The following is a 23,744-nucleotide window of genomic DNA, read 5'->3' as shown; positions in this document are numbered from 1 at the left end:
GGAGTGCTTTTGGTTGAAGAAGTAATTTTACTGCCCATGAAATGACTAGGGAACATTGCCAAAAAAGAAATGCTAAGTTGTGTGGTTAAGACAGTAAATGTAAAGTAATTTAAATAAGGAGGTTACAGATGATAATAGAAATAGGAAAGGATTTTTGGAGGAGGTGAAAATTGAGCAAGATATTGAGAACCAAGCATTATATGGTTATTAAAGTAGTTGCTCAAGGACAGATCATATCAGATAAATGAAAGTTGAAGGGGTGATTCTGCTCAATGTCAAGATATTAGGATAAATTTCTGCTGATAGTTAGACAAATAAATATAAATAGATAGAAATCATGGATGACTTTGGAAATCAAACGAATGAGCAATGATTAGTAGCAACAGCGGTAGCACCACAACCATCACACCATCGTTGATATTTCTGTTGTGTTTCATACTGTATACTAGTGCTTTAAATGAATTGCATCATTTTATCCTTATAGAAATTTTTAACCTCCTATGATTTAGGTACTTATATAATAATCTTTTTACTAATAAAATATGATTATTATAATAAGCGTGAATTACTTAAGATCCTAGAATTATTATTTCCTTTTATTGGCTTACAGAACAAAAATGGAAACAACATGGGTCTTTAAACATTCTTGGGATTAATGTGAGATTTTTATGGGATTTATCTGTCAGTAATTTGTCGGACAAATTGTAGTTCAAATGAAAGACTTATGAAAGACTTAATATACTTGAAGTATTGAAATTATTGGATGGGAATAGCACATTAGGATGCTTCCAGGTTCATTTCACAGGAGGAAATACATAAATTTTCTAACCTCTTATTCTATACATTTTCACATGACCAACCAAATTGGAACACCATTCTCCTCCAATTAATTCCCTAGATATGCTATTCACATTGTGATTTTGCTCACAATATAATACTTATATTTGTAATGACTTCTGCATTCAACTTCCGTGGCTGATATGCAAAGTAATTTCATAATTCTGCCCATGTTATTCCCTCCATTTTAATGACCCATCATCTCCAAATACAGAAATAATCTTCCTCATCTGAATTTTTCAAAGAATTGCCCCTATCTTGTATACAAAAGGCTTTATACTATATACTATCTAATTTGGAGTTTATGTTTTGTAAAACAATATAAAATAATGTTAAAAAGCATTCCAAACTGAATATCACACATAGTATTTAGTCTTTCACACTCATGTTGATAAATGCATGCTGAGTGGATAGAAATAAATTTACCAATATATCTATAAATGAATAAACAATTTAATAAGTGAGTAAAGAAATTAAAAGGTGACTCCATAGTTTCCAGTTTTCTTTGTTTTCTCTAATACCCTCTTAATTACCCATTCCACTATTCCCATGAGTAGTTCAGTCCCTCGTGTCTTAAGAGAAAAAAAAAACACTTTATTTGGGGCCATACACATAAATATTGACTGAATATTTGCAAAAATAATTTGCTTAATCTGTCATTATTACCTCTCTCAAATGTTTCCAAGTTAAAAATTATCAATTTTGCTCTCAAAATACAGTTTTATTAAACATCAAGAAGGTCTAAAATGAGCATTCTATATATTAATCACAGCATAAAGCTTCTCATTTGTGTAAGCACAAATTTTTTGATATCTCCTGCATTTCTAATGAAGAAAAATTGCCTCCAAAGTTATAATCTGACAACTGCTATATATACATATCTCATTTAGGGAAAGAGAATTACTTTTTGAGATTGCGTAAAATCAACCAATATTAATTTCTGAGTTTTTTCTTTACTTCTTATTCATAATTTGTGGTCTGTGTGAACTTTTGGTCCTTTTAAGTTAATCATTTGTTGATTTCTCATCCATGCAAAACATAGAGAGCAGCTATATTAATAATCTCTCAAATGTGAAGTACACTGATACTGATACTTACGCTGCTCTCTGGAAAAAATCCATATTTATTCTATCCAAGCATCCATGAGACATGAGAACTATTTTTTGTTCAGACTGAAGTGTATAGTCATTTTAAACCTTCAATTACTTCTTAAGCATGTTCTTTCCATTACTGTTTCCAGGACCACATATAGTGATTTCTAGTACCAAAACCTATTTTATAAACCATACACATATATGCCTTTCAAGCAATAAGCAAATAAAGCTACAGGTATGTGATTAATATCTGAAGAAATAATGTAAATTTAGATGAAATTACATAAAAATATTCATTATTCACATAAAGATGTGAATCTTGAATACATCACCTTTATGCCTTCTAGCTAATCACTATACAGAGATGTATACTACACCACCATCTATCTTGGAATCAGAAAAACAATTGTACATTAATATTCCACAAACATTTCTAGAGATTGCAGTCAGTACAGAAGTCAGTACAGAGTTACCCTTTGTGTCATAGTTTTATGAAAAATAACAAAATGATGTAATACATTATTTCTTCCTTTTAACAATTTATAATCATTAATATAATTCCTTCTTTTTATCAAAATGAGAGTTTTGAATAAAAAATGGTTTACAGTCTCAATCTTACTATATATAGATCTTAATTCCATGATATGGCTACAGATTCTTTCTGGTATGAGATTTGGTTCCTGTGTTAACATTAATCTCCTTTACTTGAATATATCATTGATTTTCACATTCTTTCCTCTACCAAAAAAAAATGCACATTATCTATCTATCTATGTAACACCAAAGTAAGAGACTTGGGATGTATCATTTTGAAGTCATGATATTCACTATATCTCCCTTGATAAATACAATTTCATCTTCAGTAGAGAACAGTATAAGAACTCAGCCTTCTGCAGTTTACTTTTCTATTCATTTGCAGGACATTGATGAAAGTAGCCCTTCAAAACATATTACTCAGTGCTCACTTCATAAATACACAAGATACTTTATGCTTCTAAGCGAGAAAATATGTTAGTTTTACTTTTATCATTTTATACTTGTATTTTATAAATAAATATTTTTTATATAAACTGGTCATGTTTCTTTATATATTTTGTTGCTGTAATATTTAAATATAACATAGAAACCCTTCTTAAAAGTTATATACATAATTGTGTGTAACTTTTAAGATCATGTAACTAGTTTATCTTTTCATCATCCTCACTTTACTACCAATTTATTTTTAATGTTGCTATTCTACATGTCATTTTGTAAGCCTTTAGAAATGAGAATGGTAATTAAAAGCATCTACATATGACAATATACTTGAACCTGGGAATTCTCTCTTCTTTCTCATTCTGGGTTGCTACTGCCAAGTGAGTAGAGTATATCCATTGCTTCCATTTGTAATTTCCTCATCCCTCATTAACACTCTGAAGTTTGGCTTCTCCCCATTTTATAAAAAGTCTTTTTAAAAAACTTCGGCATTTTCTAGCCACTTGATTTGAGAAAGTTACTAGATTTCTCTGTGTCTTGTGTTCTTCATTTCCAAAATGGAAGTAATACTGCCTCCTTCAGTTTCTTTTGAGGATTAAATTAGATAAAGTATATGCCACAGTTACCATAATGCCTGGCAACATAGTGTTTAAAATTGTGCCAATGATAAAAATGTTGTGATAACTGGGAATACTCTCTCCCACATAGCTCCACCTTTCAGTTCCTTCATATTTATTAACAGTACAAGATTCTTCTATTCATTTATATAAGAACATCATTTTAAAAAAAATATTTGTCACTTTCTCCTTCTACATCTTGCCAATCCTGAAACACTTTGTCTTTTTCCCTTTATAGTAATGACATCTGCCTCTGAATTATCTCCCCAACATCATCCTTATCCTTTTTTTTTAAAGAGAGAGAGAGAGAGAGAGAGAGAGAGAGAAGGAATTTTAATATTTTTTTTTTTTAGTTTTCGGCGGACACAACATCTTTGTTTGTATGTGGTGCTGAGGATTGAACCCGGGCCGCATGCATGCGCTACCATTTGAGCCATATCCCAGACCTCATCATCCTTATCTTATCTGTGAAGAATTTATAAGGTGTGGTAACTCAATGAATTGTTCCCTGAGGAAGAATAAGAGCTAACAGAATCTTGAGTACTAAGACATTAAAAAGTACAGAAATGCCACTATTAAAAATAAATAAAACCATCACGAAGAATAAGCCGCTGAGAATGCCAAGGGGATCATTTCCAAATACAGCTTCATAAAGTTTTGAAAGAGGGGATTTCAATTAATTTATATTGAAATATTTTATTTGAAGAAACGTGGTGGGGGTGGGACAAGAGAGTGGAGTAGGGAGAGTGGGTTTTCATGGTCAGCAGTCAGATTTTAAAACAGAGGAAAATGAGCAAGTGGACCAGATGGCAAAGAGGCATTCAGAAGGTGGGAAAAGAGTGTAATAATATAGGAGCCAAGAAAAGGTATGACATTGTTTAATTATATTCAAACCTTGTCTCAGTGAAATCATAGCTATTTCTATGCTCTGTCACAAGTCAGTGACTGGTATTTATATCTGAGAAGTAGCTTTCAATTCTACTGACAGGGACTACAAGTCTTGCTATTGGGAATCAGTCTGACCTCAAATGTATGATTCTGTAAATCTTGATGCTTATGTCTAATGATATTGGCATACTGTTTTTTTTTAATGTCTGAAGATGATATTACTAATGCTACAACTAAACATGGTGGCTTATAATCAGGTAATTTTTTTCAATGTAAACTCCTTATTAGAATTCAAAGTCATAGAAAATGAACATATCTTAATATATTTGAATTCCTATTTTAAAAATTGAAAAAAAATTGAAAGGTACCCTAAGCTGATTGTTTTTTCCCTTTTCTTCTTCTTTTCCTCCTTCTCCTTCTTCTTTCAACCAAGTAATTAAGATTTTATTTCATTTTCATAATATTTTTCTTATATTTAAAAATTGGGGGCTGGGGTTGTGACTCAGTGGCAGAGCACTTGCCTCACACATGTGAGCACTGAGTTTGATCCTCAGGACCACATAAAAACAAATAAAGATATTATGTCCATGTATAGCTAAAAAAATTAAAAATTTTCTGAGTCAATTTTGTCTTAAATCAGTTTTTGTATCAAATACACATAGTGGTAATATGCCAAGTCAGAGTATTAATTTCTTTGTCTGGGTTTAACTTAACGAACTATGGAACCTGAGCTCTGGGACTGGGAATATAGCTCAGTGGTAGATGGCTTGCCTGCCATGTTTAAGACAATAGGTGTAATTCCCACAAAAAGAAAAAAAAAAGAATTTGAAAGAATTTGAGCTGTTCTTCCACTGCTACCAAAATTACCACAAGTGAACACATTAGCAATCTAAATGACACATTCTAAAAGTGGAGATGGATTTATGGTTTTAAAAAATCTATATCCATGCTTACATGGGGAGAGTAAGCATAATTTGTAAAAAAAATTTCTAGTGTCTTCTGTTGCACACTTTATACCTCAGTCTATTATATGATTATTAGAATGGAAATTCCTTGGGAACCTTGCACAGTGAAAACCTTTACAGATTTTTCAATAAAAAACTATTGAATACATGAGCTAAATGAGTCCTTAAGATTATGACTCAAAGATATAATTGCAATGTATGTGCATAAAACAACTTAAAACTATTATAATATATTGCAAATCTTTTTTTTCTTTTATTTTTTTTACCTTTACACACAGGCCTGTGGTCACTCCAAGCAGCAAAAACTTCAGCTATCCGTTGACAGGTGATGCTCTTTGCCCCCTGGAGGACATAATCTTCATCACAAGAGAACTGAACAGTTGATCCAAGGCTAAAATTGAATAAAGTTTTTAAAAATATGATTAAAAAATATAACATAATAATTAGGTTCAATACCAACTGTCAACATCTAATAGATAAAATATGTGCCATAATGACAAGAAATATCTTACTGTGATTTAGACCCCAAAAGTATCTAAATGTGTAAACAAGACATGCAAGGCATGTGTAATAAAACTCACAAACAGATGAATCTGTATTCAATAAAAGCACATGTTGGGAGGAACTGTATTAATTTAAAGCTATCATCAAGTTTAATTGTCTTGTTTTTTGTTGTGAAAATTATGGTTAAATAATTGACTAAATTTATCATCCTATTAGGTGGTAAATATGAACAAAAAGTAGACATTCAAATACTGATTATTGGGTTCATACCATATCACAGTGCTTCTCTAGAATATATTTACATGTATAGGTATTTAGACATATCTTTAAATATCCACATGCACTTGTACATATGTATGTATTGATGGATATAAGCATGTGATATTTTTCATATAGATCTCATGCTATATTTGTTGATTTAAAATTTTCCCACCATTATCATTTAACCTATTGCAATTTAGATTTTTTTCTCCTTCCAGTGAGCACAAAATTGCTAAAATTCCATTTTACAATACCTAATAGCTAAGGGTAAAGAATATGTTTTTTTTTTAAATGAAAAACTGACCATATATTTTCTTTCCTAATATCCTCAAATAATAACCCACCAATAAAAAACAAGATCCTGGATTTAGTATGGGAATAAAAGCCCTTCAACAATAAGTCCCCAAGAACTTCTCCACCTCCTGTCTCACTCAAAGCTATGTATGATCAGCACCTCTCCCGCCTAACCATCTCTGTGCATTCCATGCTCTTTTCCATCTGCTTTGCTTTCTCTGCTGCCTCTTCCTGGAAAACTTTATTTCTATCTTCTCACTCAGCTGGTGCCTGAACAGCTTCTGTTCAGCTTCCTGAGCTACTCGTGCAAGGGAATTATATGATCACATTTTTCTTATAAGAAGATATCTCTGAAAAGAAGGCACTTATTAAGAAAAGTAATTACTGAAAGACTAGTAAGAAAAAAAGTCAAATAGTCTAAGGTGGTAAACTGTTTCCTGTAGGTCTAATCAGTTCCATTGGTTTTGTACATCCCCAAAGCTAAAAATTTTTGAAAAGATAATATAAAAATAACATTTTTAAATGTAAAAAAATTGTATTAAATCCAAATTTCAATGTCCATATATAAAGTTCAATGTAACTATAGCTATACTCTCATTTTATGCTGTCATATTTGTAATGACAGAGTTGAGTAGTAGTAGTGGTGATTTTTGGCCCACAAACTATATGATAAATAATATGTAGCTCTTTTTGGAATAAGTTTGCATGCCTCTGGTAAAGACTGAAGAAGACAAGAGACCTAAACTAAGAAAAATGCCATGACGAAAGACACTGGGTTAAGCACAGAGAAAAAAAATCTATAGGCACTAGAATCTAATCTCCTCAGGAGCCATATATTTTTTCCACCTTTTTAAAATGTGACTTTATTTTAAATATAAGACATATTCAGAAAAGTATACAAAAATGCACAACTCACTGAATTATCATGAATTAAACTATATGACCACCAAAAAATAATCTTTAATTCCTCTTGGACCTCTTAATGACTTCAAGTTTTATTCTGATTATCTTATAGTTTGAACAATATTACAAGTTTATATATATATAAAGGCCAATTCTCTGGCATTTCTTTCGTTCCCCATCTCAGTAAATGGAAATTTTGTTTTCTAGTTGCTAAATGCTTCTCTCCCCACAATCATTAGCCTAAACCGACGACCCACCATTGTGTTCATCTGTATTACTGCAATAGTTCATTGCATTATTGGTTGTTTTCTTGTTTCTGTTCTTGACTTTCCATTTTCTGTACCAAAATCATATCCAGAGCAATTTAAAAAGAATTAGCTCAAGTTAGGTCATTCTCTACTTCAAATCTCTCAGTGTTTCCTTATTTCATTCAGAATAAAAGGAGTGCCCTTACAATTGTCCCTGTGATCTGACCCCTGATAATTTTCAGAACTCATTTTCTAAGTTTTCTCCTTCCATCTCTATTCTTTAGCAAACCTGCTCCTTGCTATGGCTTAAACATATTAAGTATGCAGCTGCCTTAGAGTCTTTATATTATCTGTTACTATCAATATGGAAAATCCTTTCTGCAGGAGGCTGTATCTCTGATAATTCTTATCTGTTCTGCTTTCTTCTCACATGTAATCTTATTCATAAGGTCCTTGACCACTCTGTAAAACACAACTACATTTTAATCCATAATATTCTTCCATGTTATTTTCCTATATAATATCTAAGGTATTGTATAATTGTAAATCCAATCCACTGAAAAAGTTCCAGACACTTTCAAATATTCTATAGAATATAGTTTATATACATGAATAAATGTCATTCCTTGCAGATACACTGTTTACTAATATCTGTTTAGTATAGTCTAATACATTCAGTTATATATTTATTCTATAACTTGACAAAATGTTCTTAGTTCAGGCTAAGAAATTATCAAGGCTATTTAAGTTTCTTGTAAGCCATAAGCACTCACCTTCTGATACCTATCTTGTTTTCCATGTTCAAGAAATAGCAACTAAATTAATATGATTGGAGAATAGCAAATGAAGGAGAAACATGTATGGCATTTAGACAAGGAAGCAGGTAGGGGTTCAGACAAATTGGTTCCAGCTTTGTAGGTTATGATAAGAATTTAAACCTTTATTCTAAAAGAAATATACAGTTATTAAAGGTCTGTGAGCCAACTGAATGTTATTATGCTACTTTATGTTTTTAAGTGATACAATTGGCTGCTGAGTAAGGAATACAATTCAAGAGGGCAAAGTTAGAAGGAGGGAGTTTGGCTGGCATGCTATTACAAAAATCTGAGCTCTCATGAAGATGATATGATGGCAACTGTAGTAGAAAGATAGTGGTAACACAATATTGGCAGTAAGAGAAAATGATCTAGTATAGGACCTGAACAGAGGTTGGGTCTGATGTAATTTTAACTAGGCTAATCATGCTAAAAGGAGTAAGTGTTATCATGTTTAAGTATTTGAACTTGTATCTTTAGATTGTAGGAAACTGGAGATAGGCAATTGGTAATAACAAATACCTAAGTGATTTAGATATGAGGTGTCCCCCAAAATCTCATATACATGAGACAATACAAGAAAGTTAGAGGTAAATGATTAGGTTATGAGATTTTTAACTTAATTAGTGCATTAATCCCTTGATAGGGATTAACTGGGTTGTGATTGTAGATAGGAAGCATGTAGCTAGAAGAGGTGCATCACTGGGGGCATATATTTTGGGGGTATATATTTTGTCCTTGCTAAGAAAATTCTCTCTCTGCTTCCTGGTTCCATGTCCTGAGCTTCTTTCCTCCACCACACCTTTACCATGTTGTTCTGCCTTACCTCAGGCCCAGATCAATGGACTCAGTCATCTATGGACTAAGACCTCTTAAACCATGAGTCCCTAATAAAATTTTCCTCCTCTAAAACTGTTCTTATCAGGTCTTTTGGTCACACTAATGAAAAAGCTAACTAAACCAGCTACCAAATCAAAGACTAGTATTAAGGATTAGGGATGGTATCTAAAGTTTCTATATTTTGCCCCCTCCTGCTAAAAATGAGTAATTTCAACTTTTTTCCCTCCACTTATAACTTTAGGGGAAGTATTTCAGATGTAGAATGAAGTAACATACTAGTTCACAATATAGATTAGAAAGTCAGAGAGATTTTTAAAATCCCAAATTGTGTCCTATACCAATTTTTGAGAAAATAACACTTATGAACCTCAACTTCCTCATCTATTGTGATAACGTAATGAAGTATCATTTATAAAGTATATAGTGCTTAACACATATCAGACACTCAATTATTTCCCTTAATTAGGTCATAATGAAGTCTTGATAGTCTGGGAGTTCTCTGCTTTTAAAGTCATTTTGAGTATTTATAATTTTCTCTATTTGTCTTGACTTTTAAATTTCATTTTCACAACTTATTTTAATCTCTGATGTGGGAAACTTACCTTTTTTTCTTATTTATAGCATCCCCTGCCCCCTCTCTCTTTTTTTGCCTGTGTATCAGTCTGATATACAACTTACATTCCAAACACCATTACCGGGTTTACTGCCCCAGGAATTCCCATTTTCCTTATTGTACCTAATCATTAAGATTTATTTCTAATTTTAGGTTTATGCTTTTCCTAATTTCTCCACTTACAATCAAAAGGTTTCTTCTTTGTGTCCATAGGAAGACAATACCCTGGTGAATATTTCCTACAATGATTTAGGAGCTCAGATTAAACTGGAAACACTGACTGACAAACTGCACAGCAAAAGAAGGTAGGAAGATGGGAGTCTTCTCAAGTTGAAGGGAGGGCAATTTTCTGCTTCAATATTTTACATTAAATTAACTTAAGCAATGACATTTAAAAGCATTTTAATATGTGGCATTTTGGGCACATAATCCATGGCTGTCTTCTGATTTAAAAGTTTTTCTAGGTTTGTTTTAAGCTTTAAATATCTATGTATTCATGGATTCAAGATAATTCTAGTAAAGTATTAACAGTGGCTTTAAGCAGAATTGAAACTGTTAATGTGTTAAATATTTCTAATTATTTTTATTGTGAATATCATTAATTTTTTCACCACTATTGGACAGAAGCTTTTATTTTGGGCTCTGCAAGCATCCCCACCTAGGATTACTGTTACACTTGAACATATTTTATACAAAGTTCATAAAGATGCAAAACTACCACACAAAGAGCAGAAATAAATAGAAATAACTCATTTTCTCAGTAAAGCCAAAGCACAACAATCATAGTATGGACATTTTGAACAAATGTACTATTTTCAATTTATGAACTTCTTTAGGATTTGAGTCAAACTTAAGGATAACCTAAGTCAATGGGTGACTGACAAACATGAGTGGTAGAAACATGAGTTTGAGAGATGGTTCTGTGAACAGTAGTGTGCGGACCCCCATATGCTGTCTTTCCAAGGGCAATTTGCCTGAGGTTGCTCTGGTGTTGACTGTCAGTAGGATATGCTACATTCCTCAGCAGACAACCTGTTATCTACAAGAGAAATAAGGCCATTCCCTGCTGATAAGAACTTAAGTTCTTCTGAAAGAGCAATTTTTTTGACCTTTACATGGACCAGATTCTAGTGCTCAGGGCGATATGATAATTAGAAGCAAAGCCCTCTAACTATAAAATCTATAAGGAACAACTTCCAATAAGAACTGGTCTGAAGGCCAAAATGACTCAAAGTTGCTGTGAATCTTTAGCATGTAACAATAGTAAAATCTCCCCTCCATGGTGTAAGGCTATGCAGAGTGGGCACTTGATAGTCTAATATAATACTACTGTCAGTCAAAAGTCTGAGAAGTGAATCTATGCAGGTCTCTTCGAAACTTCCCTGGAATCCCCAATAAAACAGGAGAGCAAGAGGGGTGAGTCATTCATTCCTCTCCTTTCTGAAGGGACCCACTCTCTCCTTTTCTCCCTTGGAAGTGTTCCCTTTTTTCCTGTTCTCATCTGTTCTAATAAATTCATGCTTGCTACTCTGAGAAAGTTGCTTGAAATCCTTCCACTGTGATCACAATAAACTGGTGACCAAGAACCTCTGTGGTTCTTGTGGATGGCCTTCCTTGCAAACACAGCTGTGTAAGGTTCTTTAAATTTGTTAAATTTCTCTCTCTCTCTCTGTAATTTCTCTGACACCAGAAGGATTATTCAATCTGATAGAATATTTCAAAACAAATGATAGAACACATTTTGAATTTGAAAACATCAAATCATCACACATATGATAGGTAATGACATTGTAAAAGAAGTGATGATCTTCATCAGGATTATGCTGGCCCATGTTTAATTATTATTATTATTGAAAAAAATCCTCACCAGTTTTTGACCCAAGATAGTGAACCTGTAATTTTAATTACAATCAAATAAATCAAATATGGAAAAATATAAAGATATGGCAGGACAACTGCTGGTGCTTGGTTCAGAGAAGATCTTAGAAATAAGCCAGCAGAGAAAATTGAGAGCATTATAAGAGTGAATTTGCACTTAAGGTTTTTGTTTATTTATTTTAGTTATTAGGTTTTTTGGTTGATTTAAATTCCTGTCAATTTCCTGACAGATGCAGAAAATCATCAACAAAGATGATAATTAAAAAATAATCACTGTAAAAGATGAAATTATCTAGGTAAAAAGGATGATACAAAAGTCAAAGCTTTTGTAAACTGTTTCTACACTAAAAAGATCAAAATGCTAACTAAGCATGTAGGAAATAACTATCACCAGCATGTCTTCAATAATGCTAGTTTAATATTTTTAAAATAAAAAAATCAATAAATATACTTAAAATAGCAATTTCAAATATTAATAATTGTACATAAGAAATTCTGAGCTTATTTTTACCAAAAAGAAATATGAAGTGGAGAATTTTTGAGCAACCTGCCTAGTGAGAGAACAGCTACACGCGGCCGGAAGGGAACGCGGTCAGGACCCACAAGTAGGACAGGGCCGGCGGCTTGCTGAAGGGCAGGCCCCTCCCCTCCCCCAGTGTCTGCAAGGTAGGCGGGACCCTGACCACCGGCGGATGGCCCCAGCGGCCTGCTGAGGGGTGGAACCGGCCCCTCCCCCAGTGCCTGCAAGCTAGGCTAACCTGCAACCCACGGGCGGGTCAGGTCCAGCAACCTGCCAAGTGAGAGAACAGCTACGCGCGCCTGCAGGGAACGCGGACAGGTCCCACAAGTAGGACAGGGCCAGCGGCTTGCTGAGGGGCAGGCCCGTCCCCTCCCCCAGTGTCTGCAAGGTAGGCGGGGCTGTGACCACTGGCAGATCGGGCGAGCAGCCTACTGAGGGGTGGAACCGGCCCCTCCCCCAGTGCCTGCAAGCTAAGCGAACCTTCGACCCATCGGGAGGTTAGGCCCAGCAACCTGCGGAGTGACAGAGGTGCCCCTCGTGCCTGCTGGGTAGGCGGACCTTTGACCGACCAGCAGAGCAGACCTAGGGCCTGCCAGCGTAGTAGACGGATCACACAAATTGGAGGAGGATCACAGCCACTACCTGCCCTGCAAGGTGATCTTTCAACCATACAAGAGCAATATAAATAAATAGAGGGAAAATTTCAAAAACACAACAGTTTCACCAAGCAGAAAGAAATGCCAGCAGTATGAAAAGACAAGGAAAGAAAGGACCACAGGCAATGCAGGTCAACTCAACTTTAGAAGATGTAATAGGTGCAACAGATGGAATGTCAGATAGAGAGGTCAGGATATACATGCTTCAGATGATCTGGAGTCTCAAGGAAGACATGAGACAGCAAAATCAGATGATGAAAGATGACATTGACAAACAAATCCAGGAAGTAAAAGATCAATTTCACAGGAGATAGAGGTAATAAAAAACAAACAAACAGAAATCCTAGAAATGCAGGAAACAATAAACCAACTTAAAAACTCAATTGAGAATACTACCAGCAGAGTAGATCACCTAGAAGAGAGAACATCAGACAATGAAGACAAAGTATTTCAACTGGAAAAGAACATAGACAGCTCAGCAAGTCTGCTAAGAAACCATGAGCAGAACATCCAAGAATTATGGGACAATATCAAAAGACCAAATTTAAGAGTCATTGGGATACAGGAAGGCACAGAGCTCCATACCAAAGGAATAAACAGTCTATTCAGTGAAATAATATGAGAAAACTTCCCAGACTTGAAGAATGAGACAGAATCCCAAATCCTAGAAGCCTACAGGACGCCGAATGTGCAAAATCATAAGAGATCCACACCTAGACACATTATAATGAAGATGTCCAACATACAGAATAAGGAGACCATTTTAAAAGCTGCAAGAGAAAGAAAGCAGATTACATTTAGGGGTAAACCAATCAGGATAACAGCTGATCTCTCAACACAGACTCTGAAAGCTAGAAGATCCTGGAATAACATATTTCAAACACTGAAAGAAAATGGGTTCCAACCAAGAATCGTGTATCCGGCGAAATTAAGCTTCAGGATAGAAGATGAAATTAAAACCTTCCACGATAAACAAAAGTTAAAAGAATTCGCAGCTAGAAAACCATCTCTTCAAAAAATCCTTGGCAAAACATTACAGGAAGAGGAAATGGAAAATAACATTGAAAACCAACAATGGGAGGTAGGACAGTAAAGGGGGGAAAGTAGTCAAAGAGGATAACAAATCAGGTTTAGTAACATCAATAAACAAATATGGATAGAAGAACAAACCATATCTCAATAATAACCCTAAATTTTAATGGCTTAAACTCACCAATTAAGAGACACAGGCTAGTAGAATGGATCACAAAACAAGACCCAACAATATGCTGCCTACAGGAGACGCATCTGATAGGAAAAGATATTCATAGACTGAAGGTGAAAGGTTGGGAAAAATCATACCACTCATATGGACTGCGGAAACAAGCAGGAGTGTCCATACTCATATCCAATAAAATAGATTTCAAGCCAAAGTTAATCAAAAGGGATAAAGAAGGACACTTCATACTGCTCAAGGGAACCATACACCAACAAGACATAACAATCATAAATATATATGCCCCAAATAATGGTGCAGCTGTGTTCATCAAGCAAACTCTACTCAAGTTCAAGAGTCTAATAGACCACCATACAATAATCATGGGAGACTTCAACTCACATCTCTCACCACTGGACAGATCTTCCAAACAAAAGTTAAATAAGGAAACTATAGAACTCAACAACACAATCAACAATCTAGACTTAATTGACATATATAGACTATAACACCCAACATCAAGTAGTTACACTTTTTTCTCAGCAGCACATGGAACCTTCTCAAAAATAGACCATATATTATGTCACAGGGCAACTCTTAGACAATATAAAGGGGTAGAGATAATACCATGCATCTTATCTGATCATAATGGAATGAAACTGAAAATCAATGATAAAAGAAGGAAGGAAAAATCAAGCATCACTTGGAGAATGAACAATAGGTTGCTGAATGATCAATGGGTTTTAGAAGACATCAAGGAGGAAATTAAAAACTTCCTAGAGTCAAATGAAAACACAGACACAACATATCGGAATCTATGGGACACATTGAAAGCAGTTCTAAGAGGAAAATTCATTGCTTGGAGTTCATTCCTCAAAAAAAGAAAAAACCAACAAATAAATGATCTCATACTTCATCTCAAAATCCTAGAAAAAGAAGAGCAAAACAATATCAAAAGAAGTAGAAGGCAAGAAATAATTAAAATCAGAGCTGAAATTAATGAAATTGAAACAAAAGAAACAATTGAAAAAATTGACAAAACTAAAAGTTGGTTCTTTGAAAAAATAAATAAAATTGACAGACCCTTAGCCATGCTAACGAAAAGAAGAAGAGAGAGAACCCAAATTACTAGCATACGGGATGAAAAAGGCAATATCACAACAGACACTTCAGAAATACAGAAGATAATCAGAAATTATTTTGAATCCTTATACTCCAATAAAATAGAAGATAGTGAAGGCATAGATAAATTCCTTAAGTCTTATGATCTGCCCAGATTGAGTCAGGAGGATATAGACAACCTAAACAGACCAATAACAATAGAGGAAATAGAAGAAACCATCAAAAGATTACCAACTAAGAAAAGCCCAGGACTGGATGGGTATACAGCAGAGTTTTACAAAACCTTTAAAGAGGAACTAACACCAATACTTTTCAAGCTATTTTAGGAAATAGAAAAAGAGGGAGAACTTCCAAATTCATTCTACGAGGCCAACATCACCCTGATTCCGAAACCAGACAAAGACACTTCAAAGAAAGAAAACTACATACCAATATCTCTAATGAACCTTGATGCAAAAATCCTCAATAAAATTCTGGCGAATCGGATTCAAATACATATCAAAAAAATTATACACCATGATCAAGTAGGATTCATCCATGGGATGCAAGGCTGGTTCAATATACGGAAATCAATAAATGTTATTCACCACATCAATAGACTTAAAAATAAGAACCATATGATCATCTCGATAGATGCAGAAAAAGCATTCGACAAAGTACAGCATCCCTTTATGTTCAAAACTTTAGAAAAATTAGGGATAACTGGATCATACCTCAACATTGTAAAAGCAATCTATGATAAGCCACAGGCCAGCATCATTCTGAATGGAGAAAAATTGAAGGCATTCCCTCTAAGATCTGGTACAAGACAGGGATGCCCTCTCTCACCACTTCTGTTCAACATAGTCCTCGAAACACTGGCCAGAGCAATTAGACAGATGAAAGAAATTAAAGGCATAAAAATAGGAAAAGAAGAACTTAAATTATCACTATTTGCAGATGATATGATTCTATACCTAGCAGACCCAAAAGGGTCTACAAAGAAGCTATTAGAGCTAATAAATGAATTCAGCAAAGTGGCAGGATATAAGATCAACACACATAAATCAAAGGCATTCCTGTATATCAGCGACAAACCCTCTGAAACGGAAATGAGGACAACTACTCCATTCACAATATCCCCCCAAAAAATAAAATACTTGGGAATCAACCTAACAAAAGAGGTGAAAGATTTATACAATGAAAATTACAGAACCCTAAAGAAAGATATAGAAGAAGACCTTAGAAGATGGAAAAATATACCCTGTTCATGGATAGGCAGAACTAACATCATCAAAATGGCTATATTATCAAAAGTTCTCTATAAGTTCAATGCAATGCCAATCAAAATCCCAACAGCATTTCTTGTAGAAATAGATAAAAGAATCATGAAATTCATATGGAATAATAAAAGACCCAGAATAGCAAAAACAATACTAAGCAGGAAGTGTGAATCAGGCGGTATAGCGATACCAGACTTCAAACTATACTACAGAGCAATAGTAACAAAAACAGCATGGTACTGGTACCAAAACAGGTGGGTGGACCAATGGTACAGAATAGAGGACACAGTAACCAATCCACAAAACTACAAGTATCTTATATTTGATAAAGGGGCTAAAAGCATGCAATGGAGGAAGGATAGCATCTTCAACAAATGGTGCTGGGAAAACTGGAAATCCATCTGCATCAAAATGAATCTGAATCCCTATCTCTCCCCATGCACAAAAGTTAACTCAAAATGGATCAAGGAGCTTGATATCAAATCAGAGACATGGCATCTGATAGAAGAAAAAGTTGGCTATGATCTACATACTGTGGGATCAGGCTCCAAATTCCTCAATAGGACACCCATAGCCCTAGAGTTAACAACTAGAATCAACAAATGGGACTTACTCAAACTAAAAAGTTTTTTCTCAGCAAAAGAAACAATAAGAGAGATAAACAGGGAGCCTACATCCTGGGAACAAATCTTTACTCCACACACTTCAGATAGAGCCCTAATAACCAGAATATATAAAGAACTCAAAAAATTAGACAATAAGATAACAAATAACCCAATCAATAAATGGGCAAAGGACCTGAACAGACACTTCTCAGAGGAGGACATACAATCAATCAATAAGTACATGAAAAAATGCTCACCATCGCTAGCAGTCAGAGAAATGCAAATCAAAACCACCCTAAAATACCATCTCACTCCAGTAAGATTGGCAGCCATTAGGAAGTCAAACAACAATAAGTGCTGGAGAGGATGCGGGGAAAAGGGCACTCTTGTTCATTGCTGGTGGGACTGCAAATTGGTGCAGCCAATTTGGAAAGCAGTATGGAGATTTCTTGGAACGCTGGGAATGGAACCACCATTTGACCCAGCTATTCCCCTTCTCGGTCTATTCTCCAAAGACCTAATAAGAGCATGCTACAGGGACACTGCTACATCGATGTTCATAGCAGCACAATTCACGATAGCAAGATTGTGGAATCTGCCTAGATGCCCTTCAATAGATGAATGGATAAAAAAAAAATGTGGCATTTATACACAATGGAGTATTACTCTGCATTAAAAAATGACAAAATCATAGAATTTGGAGGGAAATGGATGGCATTAGAGCAGATTATGCTAAGTGAAGCTAGTCAATCTTTAAAAAACAAATACCAAATGACTCCTTTGATATAAGGGGAGGAAACAAGGACAGGGTAGGGACGAAGAGCTTGAGACGAAGATTTACATTAACAGGGTTGAGAGGTGGGAGGGAAAGGAAGTGAGAAGGGAAATCGCATGGTAATGGAAGGCGATCCTCAGGGTTATACAAAATGACATATAAGAGGAAAGGAGGGGTAAGACAAGATAATACAAATGGAAGAAATGATTTACAGTAGTAGGGGTAGAGAGAGAAAAGGGGAGGGGAGGGGAGGGGAGGGGGGATAGTAGAGAATAGGACAGACAGCAGAATACATCAGACACTAGAAAGGCAATATGTCAATCAATGGAAGGGTAACTGATGTGATACAGCAATCTGTATACGGGTAAAATTGGGAGTTCATAACCCACTTGAATCAAACTGTGAAATATGATGTATTAAGAACTATGTAATGTTTTGAATGACCAACAATAAAAAAAAAGAATTTTTATATGGTCATATATTTCCCCTGTGATAGAAATATGTTTAACAGGGAGTTAAGATTATTTGAGAATAATATAATTGTCAAACAGATTTAATTGAAAGGATAAAATATTTTTGGCTAGGGAGTAGTCAATGGGATTAGAAAATTTAAAATCACTTTATGTTGTTAACCTGTTCTTTTTTTAAATTTCATTCCAGAATTCTAATTATTTTCTTATTAAAGTCAATTTTCTCTTCCTGTACAAACAGTCCAATTGACTCTCCTTATAGAAGGCATGTTTCTTTATTGGTTTTTTGAATGAGTCCTTGCTTCTTTCTTATTTTTTGTGCCATTATTACTCCTTCTCTTTTGAATATTCGTATTCTCATTTTATACTGGCAGTAAAAGTCATAATGTTGAGGTGGAACAAAAAATTAAAAATTGAAAATGATAGGTAGAAAGTGGGGAAATGGAAGGAAAAAGTGACTATGAGTTTAATTTAAAAGGCTTGTGCTGAAATTTTTTATACCTTCACTCCCCAAGCCAGTTTTCCTTTGGGCCTGTCACTGCCCAATTTCTGAGAAGTCCACAAATTTTCATTCACCATCTTAAAATAACTGGAAATCCACTCACTTATGAAAATTGCACTGTGTACTATTTACTAACCCATGTAATGTACTAATCAAATGAAAAAATGATATTTTAACAAACCTATAATATAGAATACATTCCAAATGTTATCTGTTGATTAAATAATGGAGACAATATCAGTAACCATCCTGTGATCACCAGGTTGATGTCATCCCCACATAACTTTCCATGTCCACTCCTTATGTTTCCTTTAAAACAAGTGCTTGAGACCATAAAAGTCATGCCTCACTTTTGAGATCACCAATATTCTCCATTGAATGTGTACTCCTTGCTGTCCTGAATACATCTCTGTGCCTCTATTTGACACTTACTGAATTTCTTTCCTAGACATGTCAAGAACCCATCATCCTGAATTGCAACCCCCCTTTCTGGCACCTCCTCATGGTGACAGTTATAATTCAATTATTTGTAAGTTATAGAAATTATATATTATTAAATGTATCTATGATGAATAAAAAGTGATTTTATTTTCATAATATGTTTTGACTCTAAATTTATAATAATTATTAGATAGATTAAAGGATTTTCAACTCCTACTAAAATTTCTGTTCAAAAGAGAATTTAAAAGTCTTTTAATGTATATTGCTTATTGTAACACCCTTATAAAATTAATGTTATTATGTTGCATAGGTACTATAAGCAGTGACCAAACTATACCAAATGGAAGGAAAATCCAACTCAGCAGTCACACAACTTTGCATTTCAATCTTCTTACCTACTTCTTTATTTGTGCTGTTGGTTATGACCAGTCTGGATATTTCTCCAGAGCATCTTGTGTTGTGAAATGCTCATGGTTTTTCAGTACCTCATTCAATGTTCAGACCAACAACTACCCTACTAATCTTTCTAAACTAATCTAAAAGACATTTTTTGTACAGTTTCAAGTACACCTTCCATGATTGCTAATGCTCCATTTCTTTTCAGTTCAAATTCAATCTCTAGGAAAAAATCATTTTTCATATGATTTTATTTCCTGCATTTAGGTGTACCTATGAAACATAATATGTTGAAAAATGGGGCAATTTGAAAAGGGAAGTACCCAAAGGAATGGTTTGTTCAGAAAGAAGCCCTAGAAAGTACATTAGTTAGTGTAGATTTTAATATAAGAACAGCTCTTTATTAAATAGTTAATTAAGCTAAAAGAAAATGGCAATATAAGGAGTTATAATGCTATACCTTCAGAAAGAAGGGTAATTATTATTATTATCATCATCATCATTATTATTATTATTAAGCACTTTTCTGTCATCTCCAAAATTGACTGTGGTATGTTACTTATCCTCAGAATCCTTGTATCACATAAGAAAGTCAAACACAACAGGCAAGCTTAACATCACATCCTAGGCACAGTATCTCTAACAGTACCCACTGCTATTCCACTTCCCCTCCTACCACCCTCACACTCCTCAGAATTCTGGAAAATCCTTGCTATTTTATCTGGCAAGATTTCAAAATTTTACCTTTAGTACAATTGCAATTATGAAAAATATGACAGTTTTCTTGTTATCTTTACATTTCTCTTTCTGGAGCCTATCAAATAAATTTTTGTCACCATGTGCTTTGCTCTTATTATTAATTTTTTCTTTGTTTTGCTTTCTATTCTGTTTGGTTTTATTCACTAGGTTAACTTTTGCGTCTTTATTAATCATTTTTAATAGATATTCAGTTTTAGATAAACAGTATTTTTACATAACAAGTGAAGTACTAAACAGATCTATTCTGTGTTATAAAATAAAGAAAAGACCATGGTAGGATAATAATATTTCTGATGGAAAGGGAACAAATTTGTAGTATTATTGAATATTACTAGTACAAAGGATGAGGAGGTAATATAATTTTCTGTAAATTCACAATATGCACATACTTTTAAGTTAGAAAATATAGACAATTTAAAAGTTTAAACAAGGGTCTTTTTCCCCTGTGATACAAATATGTTTAACAGGGAGTTAAAATTATTTGAGAATAATACAATTGTTAAACAGATTTAATTGAAATGATAAAATATTTTTGGCTAAGGAGTAGTCAATGGGATTAGAAACTAGAATCTGAAAATATAACCCCTGCAAATCAAAATGTAAAATGAAATTAGTACTCAATCTAAGGCCTAAAAAGACTTAAAGCTACTATTTAGGTTAAAATAATTTTTAGTGGTTTTCATCATTCCAAAGTGAGGTCTTAGAGTTCACATTGGATATTGTTATGGATTTTTCTCATGTGTGAGACAATGCAAGAAGGTTTAGAGAAGATGATTGGATTATGGAAACCTTTACCTAAGTGGTGTCTTAATACCTTGATGGAATTAGCTAAATGGAAACTGAAGATAGGTAGGGTGTGGCTGAAACATGTGGGTCATTTGGGACATGCCTTTGGGATATACATTTTGTATCTGGCACGTGGAAGTGTGGAGTCTCTCTCTCTCTCTCTCTCTCTCTCTCTCTCTCTCTCTCTCTCTCTCTCTCTCTCTCTCTCTGCTTTCTGATCATCTTGTGAGCTGTTTTACTCTTCCAACTCTTCCATTGATGTTCAGCATCACCTGGATCCCTGAGGAATAGAACCCACTGTCTATGGACTGAGACCTCTGAAAACTATGAGCCTCTTAATAAACTTCCTCCACTAAAATTGTTCTGGTAAAATCTTTTAGTCGACAATAGTGAAAAAGCTGACTAAAACAGGTATATGCATAAAATATGCCTCACAAAAGCAAGTCATAAAATAGGCAAGGTTAAGGTCAGATCCTTGGCACAACTATACCTGTTACTACTTCACTCTCCTCCTTCTACCTCACAACCCTATAAGATAGCAACAAATTGAAGTATTTTAAAGAGGATAATTCTATTTGTCTTGAATTTCAAAACTTATGTTATCATTAAGTATTAATAAATTAATATTAGTAGCCCATTAATTGTTTTTTAAAAAGCCCCAAATTACTATGTATCTTTATATAAGAACAATTGTCAGGAGGAAATCAGTTAAATTGGAAGTTTAAATAGTTAAAGTTCATCTCAGTTTAAGAAAATATTCCTAAGGAATAGATGAAATAAGCCTTCTAATACACAATGTTATAAATTTTCCAGTGATTTTTTAATCTTAGAATAAATCTTTAAAAGAATATTAAAAATTAATATTTGAATAAGGCATTTAGTTTACAAAGCACTATCCTGTATAAAATCTCATTTGATCTACTCTTGTCAATGTCATTTATTTTCTCACCAAGTAAATATAAATATGCAAGAGTAATCCAGGGGCTTTTTGTGATTGATATTTGAAGTGCAAAGATTGATGCACAAAGCAACTACCTCATTGTTTGGGAACTGCTCAATGTTTTATAGATGGGAAAGAGCACTTAAGTTGAACATTGTCTACACATATTTAATATTTATATCTTAAATCCTACACAGAGATACTGGCAATGAATAATAAATTATTGCATATGTCACAAGTGTAAATTTGGCACACTAAGTTCCATTTGCCTTATTAAGTCTAAAATGTAAAATACACTCAGTTCTCCATATTCAGTTTATCAGTATTATAGCTCACTGAGGAAAATTATAATTAGATTGGATTAGATTATCACTAGATGCATTCTAGTTGTAATGTTCTATGAATTGATTTGTTTTTTTTTTTTAAAGAAAGAGTGAGAGAGGAGGGGGAGAGAGAGAGAGAGAGAGAGAGAGAGAGAGAGAGAGAGAGAGAGAGAGAGAGAGAATTTTTAATATTTATTTCTTAGTTTTCAGCAGACACAACATCTTCGTTTGTTTGTGGTGCTGAGGATAGAACCCGGGCCGCACACATGCCAGGCAAGCGAGCTACCACTTGAGCCACATCCCCAGCCCCTGATTTGTTTTTTATTAAAGCAAAATCTGCCTAAATATATATCAGATACTTAATCATGTTTTTATGTTGTCATATCTCTTCAATGAATAAAAGGCATATAACCTAAAAGTCAGAGATGTTTTAATTTTATATAGTTCTCATTTAACATAATGACTTACTATAAGGCAATTTCTTTAATATATATACCATGAAAATTGAATTATACTGATGAATTGTAATTAATATTTTCTATTCCATTAAAATGTCTTTCTAGTAAAAACAAAATATAAAAACAAAAAATAATAGGCCCTTAATCAATGTTGGGCAAATCTCAGTATTACCTTTTGAAAATCAAATAGGGGAATGGGAGTGGAGATAAACCCTTGTCAGGAGTGGCAAATTATTTTTTTGAACTCCAATGCCTTGGACATCTTGACTGTCACATCTGGGAATCTTTCCATGCTAAGGTGTAGAAAGTCATGCCCATCTGTGACCACAGTTAATGGTGCCATGAAATACATGAGTTCTATAGATTGGAATTTAGATGCCTGCAAACGTTGGGTGAAAGAGATACCAGTGTGCCTAAGCAGCCTTGAGGTGCCAGCTGCCTGGAGGATGAAGAATTACTGAGCAAGTGATAAGGCCCCAACAAGGCCAATTTCCCACAGCTTCTCACCTCTTCTTTATTATAAAGAACCCTTCCTAATAATAAATTCCTTTTATGTGTTTCTCTATAAAATAAATGTTGGTGAGCTTTCTCTCTTTGTTAAGATCAGACCCATCAGGTCTTTTCCACCCTGTCAAGCCCCTGTTTTCCATATATTTCTTGTCTCTTTTGTCTTTATTTCTTATTATTACTTTTTCAGCATTTTATTTCAAGCCATTCCACACCTCCATATGATTACTGATTTCTCTCCCTGTGCAGGACATGGTGAGAAACTCTGAGGGTTTTTTGCCATTTATTGGAAAAT

The 23,744-nt window shown here is 34.1% G+C and overlaps 1 protein-coding gene across 3 annotated transcripts in view; it reads right to left on the bottom strand.

The window, feature by feature from the left end:
- The window catches only part of Csmd3 (CUB and Sushi multiple domains 3), a 1,110,517-nt gene that overhangs the window by 642,208 nt on the left and 444,565 nt on the right, over window positions 1–23,744 (bottom strand). For all 3 annotated transcript variants that reach the window (XM_026384530.2, XM_026384531.2, XM_026384532.2), the window contains one exon: window positions 5,643–5,767. In XM_026384530.2, the coding sequence (XP_026240315.2) occupies window positions 5,643–5,767 (125 nt within the window). The remainder of the gene's footprint in view (window positions 1–5,642; window positions 5,768–23,744) is intronic.

This window comes from Urocitellus parryii, chromosome 7, assembly GCF_045843805.1.
Source record: "Urocitellus parryii isolate mUroPar1 chromosome 7, mUroPar1.hap1, whole genome shotgun sequence".
Classification (NCBI taxonomy): Eukaryota; Metazoa; Chordata; class Mammalia; order Rodentia; family Sciuridae; genus Urocitellus; species Urocitellus parryii.
Note: the sequence above shows the minus strand (reverse complement) of the source record. Positions and strands in the feature narration are given on the sequence as shown.